The following is a 13,270-nucleotide window of genomic DNA, read 5'->3' as shown; positions in this document are numbered from 1 at the left end:
GTAATACTAAAAAGCTTTTTGCATCTTCAGTAGAGTTAAAACAAGAATGATAGTCATCGATGTATCTTTTAAATGACTTTAATTGAATGTTGTTGGAAATTGCTTGCGCAATAGCATTACTTTCGTAAAACTGTAGAAAACACTCCGAAACTACCATAAGTCCTAAACCAATAGGTTCAGAATCTTCTGGTTCATAAATGTTGTGTTTATGTAAAAAATAACAATTAAGTGTTACTTCTTTTACTTTTTTTTTAACATTTGGAAACCTGTTTTAATATTTGAATAAAAAAAAATATTGCAATAATTTTTTTGTTTTGTTTTTGACGTTTTTTTAATATTTATATTATACTTGATAACGTGAGTATCAATACTCCCTTGAAATATTGTAAAAATTAATTACATCCATATTAAAAGGTTTTATTTAATTATATATATATATATATATATATATATATATATATATATATATATATATATATATATATATATATATATATATATATATATATATATATTCATGACTAACGATTGTATCATGTATAAAAGATTTTAATAATAATAAGCAGGAATGTGGAGTCCCAAAAAGGACTCCGGATTTGAAAATCACAAAAAGATAACTTCTTTCTAGTTTTTAGTATCCAGGAGCTTTATAAAATATAAAAAAGTTTATGGGCTATTAATGTGGAAAAAATTAAGACTTATAGGTCAGAAGAATAATCGGTTTTTGAACACGAAGTCCTTAGGTATAACGGCAACTAGGACTCCAGGACTCGGGACTTCAAAACAATAAGTTCCAAGTCATTAAATAACATTAATTTTTTTCTTATAGCAGATCATTAATCAATCAACATGCTTCTGGACACCAGAGATCATAAAAAAATAAAGTTATAAAGCCGAAGTCCTTTTAGGACTCTGCAACCCTGATAATAAGTTTTCTGATTTATTTTTAGAAAACTTAAATTTTATTTTAATTATATTTGTAAAATTTATTTTTATAATTGTTTTATTTTTGATAATGGTTAAATTTTGATAAATATTTTTTAATTATCAAATTATGTGTCTCAATTGCATTGTAGATAACTGCAGATCAGTTAATGGCATTTTTTTCTGGAGTTGGTGAGGTGAAGTATTTAAGACTGTGCAAAGGTGATTCTGGAAAGTAAGTAACAAATTTAAAGGTTAAGACTGGGTGGTTTAATGACTCTGTTAATTATTTATATATTTAATCTATACAAATATTATAATTTTGTATTTTTATTAGATATGCATTTGTTGAGTTTACAGCAATAGATTCTGTGCCAACTGCATTACAGTATAATGGTGTCTTGTTTGGTGGAAGATGTTTAAAGTAATATATAGTTTATTATGCATTTTAGAAGTATTTTTATTTTATAAAAACAGATTTTATTTGATTTTTAGAGTGGATTATTCTAAACATCCAATTATTAAACCAGAGAGTGAGCAAATTGCCATTGGTCGATCATCTACTCGTAAATCTCGTGAGTCTGTGCTTAACCCAACCATTAACTGTAAGTTGCAGGGCATAAACTAGTTTGAATTTAGGTTTTTTTTATATTTTGAGTCACAAAATGTAATTATACAACAAATATGCAATTAAAAAAATGGACAAAGTTGCTCGTTTTTAAATATATACTTTTTTGAAAATAGGAAATATTTTTCTAGATTATGCCCTGTTTGTTTGTATTTTTAAACCTTGGTTATAGTTATTGTCACTTTTATAAAAGTTTGCTTCAATTGAAATAATTAAGGGAGATCACCAGAGGTACGAGTTTTAATTTGCTATATTGTAATAGCTCTACAATCATAAATTTCAAAAAAATCTATTGCAGGTACTTTAGTTTGCTCAAAGTTGTTGAATAAATCTTGTTATATTTATTTATTTTTTTTGTCTTATTATTTATTAAGGTAAAGATTAGTTTCCAATAGTTATAGAAATATTGTACAACAAAATTAATGTATTAAAACATGTTGCGAGAAAGAACAAAAATTAGTTTTAATTACAATTGTTGTTTAAAAAAATCACAAAACACATTTCTACAACTGTTGCAAACCATGTCTAAATGTAACTTTAAGATGTTAATCAAAAATAAATGTAACTTTAAGATGTTAATTAAAAATAAATGTAACTTTAAGGTGTTAATCAAAAATAAATGTAACTTTAAGGTGTTAATCAAAAATAAATGTAACTTTAAGATGTTAATCAAAAATATTAAGTTCTCTTTTTTTTCTTTTTATAGATTTTTTATTTATTTTATTTTTTTGCACACACAAGGTTTTTAAAAAATTGCTTGATTTATAACTTTTTTAATTTTGTTTATTTAGTTATATATTGAGAAAGCTATTGTTTTAAGTTTTAAGCAATTTGAGAGCACATGAGTTTAAATATTTTTTGTTTGTTGTTATTTTGGGGTGGGGCTGGGGGAGGGTGTGGTGGAGTTCAGATTAGCTAACAAAAGTTTACAGTTAAATAATTTTTGGTTTTATTAGTAATATTCTGAAATATAACATATATATATATATATATATATATATATATATATATATATATATATATATATAACATACATGTACTTTTATATTTTACTCTCATTTATTTTGTTTAGGTCGAAGGAGTAGATCAAGGTACAAACAATTTTTATTGCTTAATGTTTTATACATTATGATTGATATTTTCTGTTGAGTATATAAAAGTTATAAAAACAAAGTGCTAACCTCTCCCTATTGTATAGTTAACAAATAAAAAGATAAGTTTTTTTTTTTACTTGTTTATATATTTAAATATATATATATATATATATATATATATATATATATATATATATATATATATATATTCGATATATATATATATATATATATATATATATATATATATATATATACATATATATATATATATATATATATATATATATATATATATATATATATATATATATATATATATATATACATATATATATATATATATATATATACATATATATATATATATATATATATATATATATATATATATATATATATATATATATATATATATATATATACACATATACATATACACAGTCGTATGACAATTTAATATGGCCACCTATGAATTTTGATCATTTTGAAGTTTAAACTCATTTTTTTCATATGAAGAGTAAAAGTTATTGAAAGTTAATCTTTTTTTTAAAATAAAGTTTTAACTTATAAAATCAGAGCTTTTTTTATTGCTACTGGCAACACTGTCACTTTTGACAGCCATTTTGTATGTTGCCATCTTAATTATAATCTTTTTACTGTATACTTGTTAAGTTTTATTACCAGAGTTTTAATTCGTTTATTAGGTTTCGTCAAAATATTTATTTAAATCAGTAAAAATATTGTTTCTTGAAAATTTCCTTTTATTTTAAAATAAAAATAATTGTATTTGATTTGATATTTTTAAAGTTAGTACCAAAGCAAATTCTTAACTGTAGTACTGAAATGTAATATCTTATTTTAGTTATGTGGAAAAAAAAGGACTTGTTACCACAAAAAATTGATGAAATCAGGGCACTTTTAATAAATACTAATCTTTCTCAACAAGAATTTGCCAGAAAATGTGGTATTTCCTGAGTTTCTGTACAAAATATACACAAAATAATGGCTAATATGGAGAACTTGATACCAAAGAAGGTTGGTAAATGTGGAAAGAAGAGAACCCTAACACCACGCAGGAAAAGAATACTTACCAAGATTGTTCTAGAATAATAGACAGGCCACCAACAATGAAATAACTAATTAGCTGGACCAATCCGGAGTTAAAATGTCAAAGAGAACAATTCAACGTTGCCTACACGATCTTGGTTACATTTCACAATGTCCAGCTAAGAAGTCTAAACTGACACCAAAAATGATGCAAAAAAGGCTATAAATGAAGGCAAAAAACTATAGGAATTTAACAGAAGATGATTGGAAATTGGTAAAATTAATTTATATATATTTAAAATATCCACTTTCTTACACCAAACCTTTAATATTCACTTAACAATCCTTGTATAATATTTTAAGTATGCTTTAGCGACGAGAGCACTTTCCAAGTTTTAACAAAGAAGGCTCGGTATGTAAAAAGAAAAAAAAGGGGAAAAATACTTATTGGACTGCATCATTCAATCTGTTAAACACCCCACCTCTGTGATGATCTGGTCAGTGATATGTGGAAGGGGATTGGGAAAGCTCTATATTGTAGAGGGAATAATGTTACAACATAAAAAAAGTCCTGGAACAAAAATTGTTGCCACAATTTATAGAATGGTTTAGTCCAGGTGAAAAAAAACCATGTAGGACGGGGCTCTGTGTAACAGGGCTAAATCAGTTAAAAAATATCTATCAGAACAAAATGTTCCATTATTTGATTGGGCAGGAAACTCTCCTGACCTAAATCATAATATAGAAAATGTTTGGGCGCTCCTAAAAAAGCAAGTCAAAAGAAAATATTACAAATAAAGTGAAATTAATAGAAAGAATGATTCACCATTAGAACCATAATAAAGAATCGAAGAAAAATGAAAAATGCATCAAAAGTATGCTAAAAAGGGTTCTTGCAATTGCATAGACAAAAGAAGGAACCACCAAATATTGATCTTGAATATATTTGTAATAATATTTAGATAATAAAATTTATTAACAATTTGTTAAATTTTTTATATTTGTCAAAAAAATACCCATTTCTTAAATAAAAATTACTTTTAAGTACATAAATCACAAAAAAAAAAAAAAAATAATAGACTTTGAAACTTGAGAATTGTGGGTGGTCATAATAAATTGTCACATGAATGTAAATATATATATATATATATATATATATATATATATATATATATATATATATATATATATATATATATATATATATATATATATAAGTCAACATTTCCTCAATTTGAGTTTTTATTAGATTTAGCTTAGAGAAAACCCTACAAACTTTTTTTTTTTTTTAAAAAAAACAGTTGCCAGTTTCTTTACATAAATTTACACTTTACACCAGTCTCAAATTTAACATAATGATGCATTGTAATAAATATTAGCTCAATTTTTTTTTTTTTTTTTGACTTACACTAGCTCATATATACACACACACACACGCACGCACAGTAGGTTAATAGTAGTTTAGTTTTTATAATAAAATTATTTTAACATAGCTGTATATATATTTTTATTCGGGTTATTTCTGCGATTGCTATTTGTTTTATAATTTATATAGAACTCCTCGTAGTCGATCAAGGACTCGACGTTCCAGGTATTATTGTGTGGTTTTTTTTATTATTATTTTACTCTGATTAGTTAAATTGTTTAGTTACATTAAATTAAATTTAAAGATTTTGTAATCATTTATTATTGTCATATTGTAGTTTATTTGTTGAAAAATTTGTTCATTTTTTATTTTCGAGATTTTTATTTATTTTTGGTGATTTTTTTTTTTAATTTAATTTAGGTCAAGGTCAATAAAGCGGTTTGTTTTTATTTGTTAAATAAATTTTTGTTTTGGTTTATTTTATCATGTTTTTATAATTATTTTTTTCTTATTTATCCAAAATATTGTTTGGTTGCATTTTATTTGCATTATTTAAAAATGGTCATCAAATTTATTGCTTTGATTTAAGAGAATAAGAAATGTTTATCTTCTTTAGATCGCCAAGAAGAAAGAGTCTGACTAGGTAACTTATAATTATTTTGAATATAATATTTTATTACCTAAAAAAATATTAGTAAGTAGGAGGTAAGAGAATTAATGATATAGTGTAAGATAAAGTATTAAATGCAAATACTCTTGCATGCATTGCACTTTTTTCTATGTAGGTCACCTATAAGAAAGAGAAGTATATCCAGGTATAAATATGTTGTTAAAGAAAATTTTAGAAAAATATTCATACTTATAAACATTTTTTTTCTGTTAAAAAATGTTAAAATTTTTTTTGTTTTTTTAAGTTTTCAATTTATTAATTTATATAAAGTTATTTTATTGCTTTTAATATATTGACTAAGTTAATTTACTTAGATTTTTTTATAAATCATATTTTTATAAATTTTTTTAGGTCACCTCGAAGAAGGAGAAGCATTACCAGGTAAATGTTAAGTTTGTTAAAATATTACTATATATATGGAAAGTTTATAAACTGTAAAAGTCATAAATATCTTTTAATAATTGTTTTCATTTAACATATTGTATAACTCTGTGTATTTAATGTTTGGTAATTATATTTTAATGATAATGTGAATGTAAACAATGTTCTGTTAAAGTAATGTAAACTATTATGTTTCAAAATTGACGATTTTTTTTTTTTAGTATTTAATTTTAAAGTTTAAAAATGAAACACTTTTTTTTCTTTGCAAAAAATGGAATTATCAGTTTAACAAACAAATAAAAAATAAGTATTATTATTGAATGCTTTCCATAAAAAGAAACAGATAACAAATATATTTAAACTGAATAATATATTTTTTTTAATATATTTTCCATCATTATTTCATAATCAGTTCAGTTAAACAAAGTAAGAAAGTATAACAAACAATGAATAAATTTTCTTTTTTGTTGTTTCAAGCATTTTATCTTTTTTTCTATGTGAGATAGGAGATTAGATAACACATTTTGTCTTGCCATTAAGTTTGGCAACATTTCTTTCATATTTTGGTGCTTGCTTAATAGTTTGAAAAACGAATGCAGCTTTTTACCATTTAATTGGAATTTTAAATGAAACATTAATTTTGCATGTTTTATTTTATTTATTTATTTTAGAATTAATAAAACTTTTGTTTGTTTGTTTTTTTCAATTTATTTTTAGTAAAACGTTTATTTTTTCTATTTTTATTTTAATTTATTAAGCATTTGAAGATAAACATTAGTTTTTCCATTGTTTTTTTTTTTTAATAATTTAACAAAAAATGTTTTTTTTATCTTTTTTATCTTAATTATTTAGAATATAATTATATTTTTTTTTTGAATTTTTTAATAAAGGTTCTAAAAAATTCTAAAAAGCTTTTAGAATTTAATTAAATTCTAAAGAAAATAATTAAAATAAAAACAAATTCATTTAAAAAGCATAACAAAACAAACATTTTATTTTATTAAATAAAACATTTGTTTTAATATTGTATTTTTTAAATAAATTTGTTCAAATTTTATAAAAAATTTTTATCCATAATGTAAAAAAAAAATAAAGGTTTACGGTAAAATATAATTAAAAGTTTAAAGAATAGTTGTTTATTATCAAATATAAATATAAAATCAAACAAATTTTTTTTATATATATAAAAATTGTAATGTTATCAATATTTTGTAAATCCACCCTTTGCTGCTATAACAGCTTCTACTCTCCGTTGCATGCTGTCAATGCATTTCTGTGCCAATTCTTTTATGTGAGGGTTTTAATGCCAACCTGCAATTTAATAGCTCCCACAGGTTTTCTATAGGATTAAGATCCGGGGAATTTCCTGGCCAATTCAGCAGTGGAATTTTTTTCTCTCCAAGAAACTTTTTAATGGATTTTGCCGTATGGCATGGGGCAGAATCTTGCATAAATATAAATTCACCATCTGGAAACCATTCCGAGACTTGAGGAATGAGCTTTTGCTCCAAAACTTCTTTGTATTGGTCCTGCCTCATTGCCCCTTGGACTATGTAAAGCCTTCCCGTACCCTTACCACATATAACGGACCACACCATAATTGACAATAGATGTTTTACTGTCTCGATAATGCAGTCTGAATTAAATTTTTCACCCACCCTTCGTCGCAAAAATGAGGCTTTGTCGTCCAAGACCTGAAACGTGGATTCATCAGAAAAGCACACCTGAAAACAAATGTTTCAAAAAATGTTAGTCTTTCATTAATCTAAAGAAAATTGAGAAATAAAGCAGAAAATGACATGTTTAAGAAGTAAATACCTTTCTCCAATCATCTGTTGTCATATTGCGGTGTTTTATAGCCCATTTCAGTCTTTTATCCTTCATGGCAGGCGTTAATTTTGATTTTTTCGCAGGATGATAACACTTAAAGCCTAACTCATTTAAGCGTCTCCTGACTGTGCGATCACTAATATTAATTCCAGCATCTTTAATCAATGTTGTGATTATTTTTCTGGGTTTCTTTCTATTCTCCAAGCAAATATTCCTGATAATTCTCTCACACCTTGGCGTTGTAAGGTGTTTTCCTTTACAGTTTTTACGGAGTGTGGATATAGGGTTTTCGCCATTTTTTATTTTTGATGCTATTCTTTTTACAGTCTGCCTAGAAACGCCAATTCTTTTTGAAATTTCTCGTTGAGAATAGTTAGTATTGCTTAAAAGTGACATTATTTCACTTTTTTTACAAACATTCACATCTTTTTTTTTACCCATTGTCAGAAACGTTAAAAAATTTAAAAGACAAATAAACACACTACAAAAATATGTAAAAGAAAATTAAAAAAGTTGAAATACTTTTTTAAAAACTACTTTCTAAGAAGTCTTTCACTTAATAAAACAAATTTACAACCCCCTCCCTGCACCCCTGGCGCAAGGAAGGGGGGTTTGTTGGTATAAAATTTTATTTTATCAACATTAGTTCATAATTGTTATTTTTTTAACATAATATCTATCATATTTAAATATTATTTTTTAATTTTCTTGTTTGGTGGAGTTTAAAATAGCGTATTTCACTGTTATAATTTACAGCTCAAGTCAGGGGTGGTGCTAGCATTTTTTGGTCTTCAAGATATCTAACTTCCAAACATGAAGCAAACTCCAAACATTTAATTTTATACTTATGTTTAATTTTAACCTCCCCCCCCCCTCCTGCCCCAAGCGTAAGAGCAAGGAGCTGATGAAATATTTTTTGTACTATTTTCAACTAGACTTGTATTCATTGAGAATTTTTAAGTTTCATAGTATAATTTCTCAGCGTTCAAATATTATGACCATATAAATTTTGCAACCCCCTCAAATTCAAAAAAAATATTTTTTGAATGCTAAAATATTTTATGAAATTTTAAACTGATTGATGAATATAAGTCTAGTTGAAAATAGTTCAAAAAATATTTCATCAACTTGTGTGTGTATATATATATATATATATATATATATATATATATATATATATATATATATATATATATATATATATATATATATATATATATATATATATATATATATATATATATATATATATATATATATATATATTAGGGCTGTTCATGTGAACACAGGGAAAAAAAATTTTTCTCGGATTTGAATGCATAGTTGTTTATTTTGTGCCATTTGACATAGTAATTGACTGTGGAAAAAATCTTTCCAATCAGATAATGTTTAGGGGTGCTCAATGACCATAAAGTTTTACGAAAAACGTCAAAAACGTGTAAAAAGTTCCAAAGTTCCAAAAATTTCTAGAACCTGGTTAGTTAGATTTTTTCCACTGAAATATTGTCTGATTGCGTGCTATATAGATTAGTTAAAGTGCAGCAGATTAACTGTCATCAGGGCACCAGACTAAAAAATGTCTGCTAGTGTTTAAAACAACTGTGTTTATATCATTTTGTTAAAATTTGTATTCATAATTTTAATACTATTATTTAACTCAATTTAGAATTTGTTCAAACAGAATAAAAAGGTTTACAAGTATAAATATTATTTTTATTTGGAATTTCAGTTTGACAACAAATGGTAGTGTATTGTTTGTTATTAAGTGCAGATAATAATAATTTCTAATTTGAAAATATTTATTTAATTTCTTTAGTAATAATTATTATAATATATTGCTGCAGCTGCATAAACCAACAACTGAATGATAAGTTTGTATAATATGGTATTGAGTTTTGATTTTCTCATAATATTTCAGTTATCATTGAAATGGCAGCATCATCTCGTGTTGCTATCTCTACACGACTTCAAACCAAAATCTTTTTAATTGGACAACCAGAGCCAAATCTTCCAGATAAAGTTCTTCCCTTAACATCTGATGTTTTAAAAACATTTTTTTATCATCTTGATTCAACCAAAAAGTCAGTGCCTGAAAGTCTTAAAACAACTGTTGATGAACTGATTATTATTTGGAATAAAGCCCGTATTCCGACAGCATTTCATCCGAATGTAGTCTTAAAGTTGAAAACTTTAGTCCAGGAATTTAAATTAATAAAAAAAAAAAAATCCAGATTGTCAGATTCTCAGAAATCGAGAGAGAAATCATTTACAGACACCATTGGCCTACTTTTTGACATTGCCCACAAGAATGCTGAAACCATGATCAGAATTGAAGAAGATAAAGAATTTTTATTGGATCAGAGATGTCAGAGAAAAATGGTGATGTTTGGAGAGGACAAAGAACTTTCAAAATTAGAAGAAAGAAATGAAGCAAGGAAACAAGCAGAGAGAGAACGAAAGCTAAAAGAAGAGCAAAGACAATCTGGTGCGAGTGCAATAGTTCCTGTTATTGAACCTTTACATGACGAAAGTTATAGTGATGACAACGATAACGATGCTGTTGATAATGACAAAATGGTTGATAGAGATTTTGAGATAGAAATCCCTGTTTATTACAGACAACAAGTCAGTAAAGCAAGTTCTTCAGGGTCAGCTGAATCAAGTTTAGCAAGTACTCCAAAACGACAATGTATCTTAGATACAATTCTTGACTCGCCTGATGTTTCATCAACATTAGACAGAATTAATCTATCTGACACAAAATTTACTATACTAGCAGCAGCAATTGCAAGGGCTGGTGGACAGAACCTCGATGATGGATCATTGTCACGTTCTACAGTCCGTAGAAAACTAACCTATCATCGATCAAATATTGAAGCCACTGTTCGAACTGAATTCTGCAATTTGGACAAACCACCATTAATCGTCCACTGGGATGGCAAACTGATGATAGATCGTACAAATTCTGCAGCCCCTAAAGCAAATGTTGACCGGCTATCTGTAGGTGTGACAGGTCACAATGTTGACAAAATACTTGGAATAGCAAAACTATCAGCTGGAACTGGAGAAGCCCAAGCAAAAGCAGTTATTCATCTGCTTAATTTCTGGGACATAATTGGTGATGTTATTGGAATGAGTTTTGATACTACAGCCTCTAACACTGGCTCCAAAAATGGTGCATGTGTAGTTCTAGAGAAACATATAGGTAGAAATTTGTTATATTTCGCTTGCAGACACCATGTTCATGAGATCATAGTAGCAGGAGTGTTTGGATCACTATTTGGACAATCATCTGGTCCCAACATACCTCTTTTCAGAGATTTCAGCAATATTGGCCCAAAGTTAATCAAGGAAATTTTAAACCTCTGGATGACATTCGAATGAAAATACCCCTGGTGCAAGAACTACAAAATGAAGTGATTGCATTCCTCAAAGAAAACCTGCATGTTAAAATGCCAAGGGATGACAACAAAGAAATCATGGATCTCTGTCTGTTAATACTTGGAAAACTGCCTGATCAAGAAGAGAAAAATTATCATTTCAAGATACCTGGTGCTTATCACATGGCTCGCTGGATGGCCAAGGTTATTTATTGTTTTAAGATTTATTTATTTCGTGAAGAGTTCAAGTTGACCACAAAAGAGGAAAAAAATCTCTGTGAATTTTGCTTATTTGCTAGTCTGGTTTATGTAAAACCTTGGATATCATGCACAAATGCCAGTGATGCTCCAGTTAATGACTTGTTTCTGTTTCAGCAACTTAAGCAGTTTGCAGTTGTGAATAAAACGATTTCCGAAGCAGCAGTCAAGAACTTTCAAAACCATTTGTGGTACCTTTCACCAGAATTGGTCCCACTAGCTTTGTTTTCAAACAAACTTCAAACGGAAGAGAAGCGAAAAATGATTTCCAACATGAAATTTCACGGTGAGAACTGGTCTGAAAGGTTGATCAAATTCAAGAACATTGAAAGTCTAGAGAAGAAATCTCTGGACATGCTGGTGACATCAGTTTCAGCAAGTGCGTTGCGGTCAATGAAGGTTGATATTGATTTTCTGTTCAACAACGATCCAGCTACCTGGAATGATTCCCCAGAATACCAAGAAGGAAAAAATTTAGTATATTCATTGAAAGTAGTAAATGATGCTGCCGAACGATCTGTGGCTTTAATGTCGATGTTTAATGAATCGATTACAAGGAATGAATCTGAAATGCAGAGGTTAATTCAGGTGGTTGAGGATCACAGAAAGCGAGTGCCAGATGCCAGAAAGTGTACTCTGAAGAGTTATAGTCCTCGCTAGCATTAACATTGCACGAACTATAACATTACGATAATTAAATGTTAATTGCTCATATGTTTTTTTGTTTATAATTCGTATTTTAATCAATGACAAAGAGTCAAAAATCCTAGTGTTTTATTTTGGAAAAATTCTGATATAACAAAAACCGCAGAACTTTAGTCGTATTGCAGTATTTTATTTCATTAATTTCTCTGCTAATAAACCAGTCTAAAGTGGATGTGGATTGTAATTTGTATTCAGAATTTAATATTTAGAGATAATTAAAACTGATCAAATCTGAAAAATCTAATTAACCGGGTTTTAGAAATTTGTGGAACTTTGTTACTTTTTCCATGTTTTTCATATTTTTCGTAAAACTTTATGTTCATTGAGCACCCCCTAAACATTATCTGATTGGAAAGATTTTTTGCACAGTTAATTACTATGTCAAATGGCACAAAATAAACAACTATGCAATCAAATCTGAAAAAAAAAATTTTTTTGGACAGCCCTTATATATATATATATATATATATTTTTACATTAATTGCTAAGCTTTTCGATGAGTTAAAAGATTCTCGAAAAAAAGTTTAGGGTTACCAGACGTCCGGCTTTTACGGAGGAAAATGCCGCGCCAAACCTGTAAAAATAAATATTTTTTACTGTGTTCTCCTACGTAAAAGCCGGACATCGTAGTCGTAGTTGTATTCATTTAAATCAATTAAAGTATTTTGAAATAATTGTTACTATAGTGATGAGTTATTTTAATGCTAATTTAGAAAATTCAAGTGAAATAAACAAGAAAAAATAATTCAGGCAAAATAAACAGAAACAAGCTCAGCAATTTTTTGCCAACCTCAAACACTTTTAGGTTGGCATTGCAGAATGTCGACCTTAATTCTAAAAATATAATTTTTCTTATACAAAATAATATAATATAATTACAAAAATACAATAAAATCAATTAAAAAGTTTATCATGTCATACTAAAGAAATAGGAAATAACAAAAGAATAGGTTAAAAAGATACACAATATGTGTAAAAAATAAT

General features: G+C 26.8%; 1 protein-coding gene across 7 annotated transcripts in view; it reads left to right on the top strand.

Annotated features, from left to right (window-relative positions):
• Positions 1-13,270, top strand: part of LOC100212876 (probable splicing factor, arginine/serine-rich 7) — a 62,592-nt gene that overhangs the window by 27,791 nt on the left and 21,531 nt on the right. For 5 of the 7 annotated variants that reach the window (XM_065801701.1, XM_065801702.1, XM_065801699.1 and 2 more), the window contains exons 5-13: positions 1,077-1,159; positions 1,262-1,348; positions 1,420-1,529; positions 2,625-2,643; positions 5,252-5,287; positions 5,483-5,500; positions 5,679-5,705; positions 5,848-5,877; positions 6,084-6,113. In XM_065801701.1, the coding sequence (XP_065657773.1) occupies positions 1,077-1,159; positions 1,262-1,348; positions 1,420-1,529; positions 2,625-2,643; positions 5,252-5,287; positions 5,483-5,500; positions 5,679-5,705; positions 5,848-5,877; positions 6,084-6,113 (440 nt within the window). The remainder of the gene's footprint in view (positions 1-1,076; positions 1,160-1,261; positions 1,349-1,419; positions 1,530-2,624; positions 2,644-5,251; positions 5,288-5,482; positions 5,501-5,678; positions 5,706-5,847; positions 5,878-6,083; positions 6,114-13,270) is intronic. The other 2 variants (XM_065801700.1, XM_065801698.1) reach the window with 1 other exon arrangement.

This window comes from Hydra vulgaris, chromosome 07, assembly GCF_038396675.1.
Source record: "Hydra vulgaris chromosome 07, alternate assembly HydraT2T_AEP".
NCBI lineage: Eukaryota > Metazoa > Cnidaria > Hydrozoa > Anthoathecata > Hydridae > Hydra > Hydra vulgaris.
The sequence above is the reverse complement of the archived record's forward strand: the minus strand, read 5'-3'. Positions and strand labels throughout refer to the sequence as shown.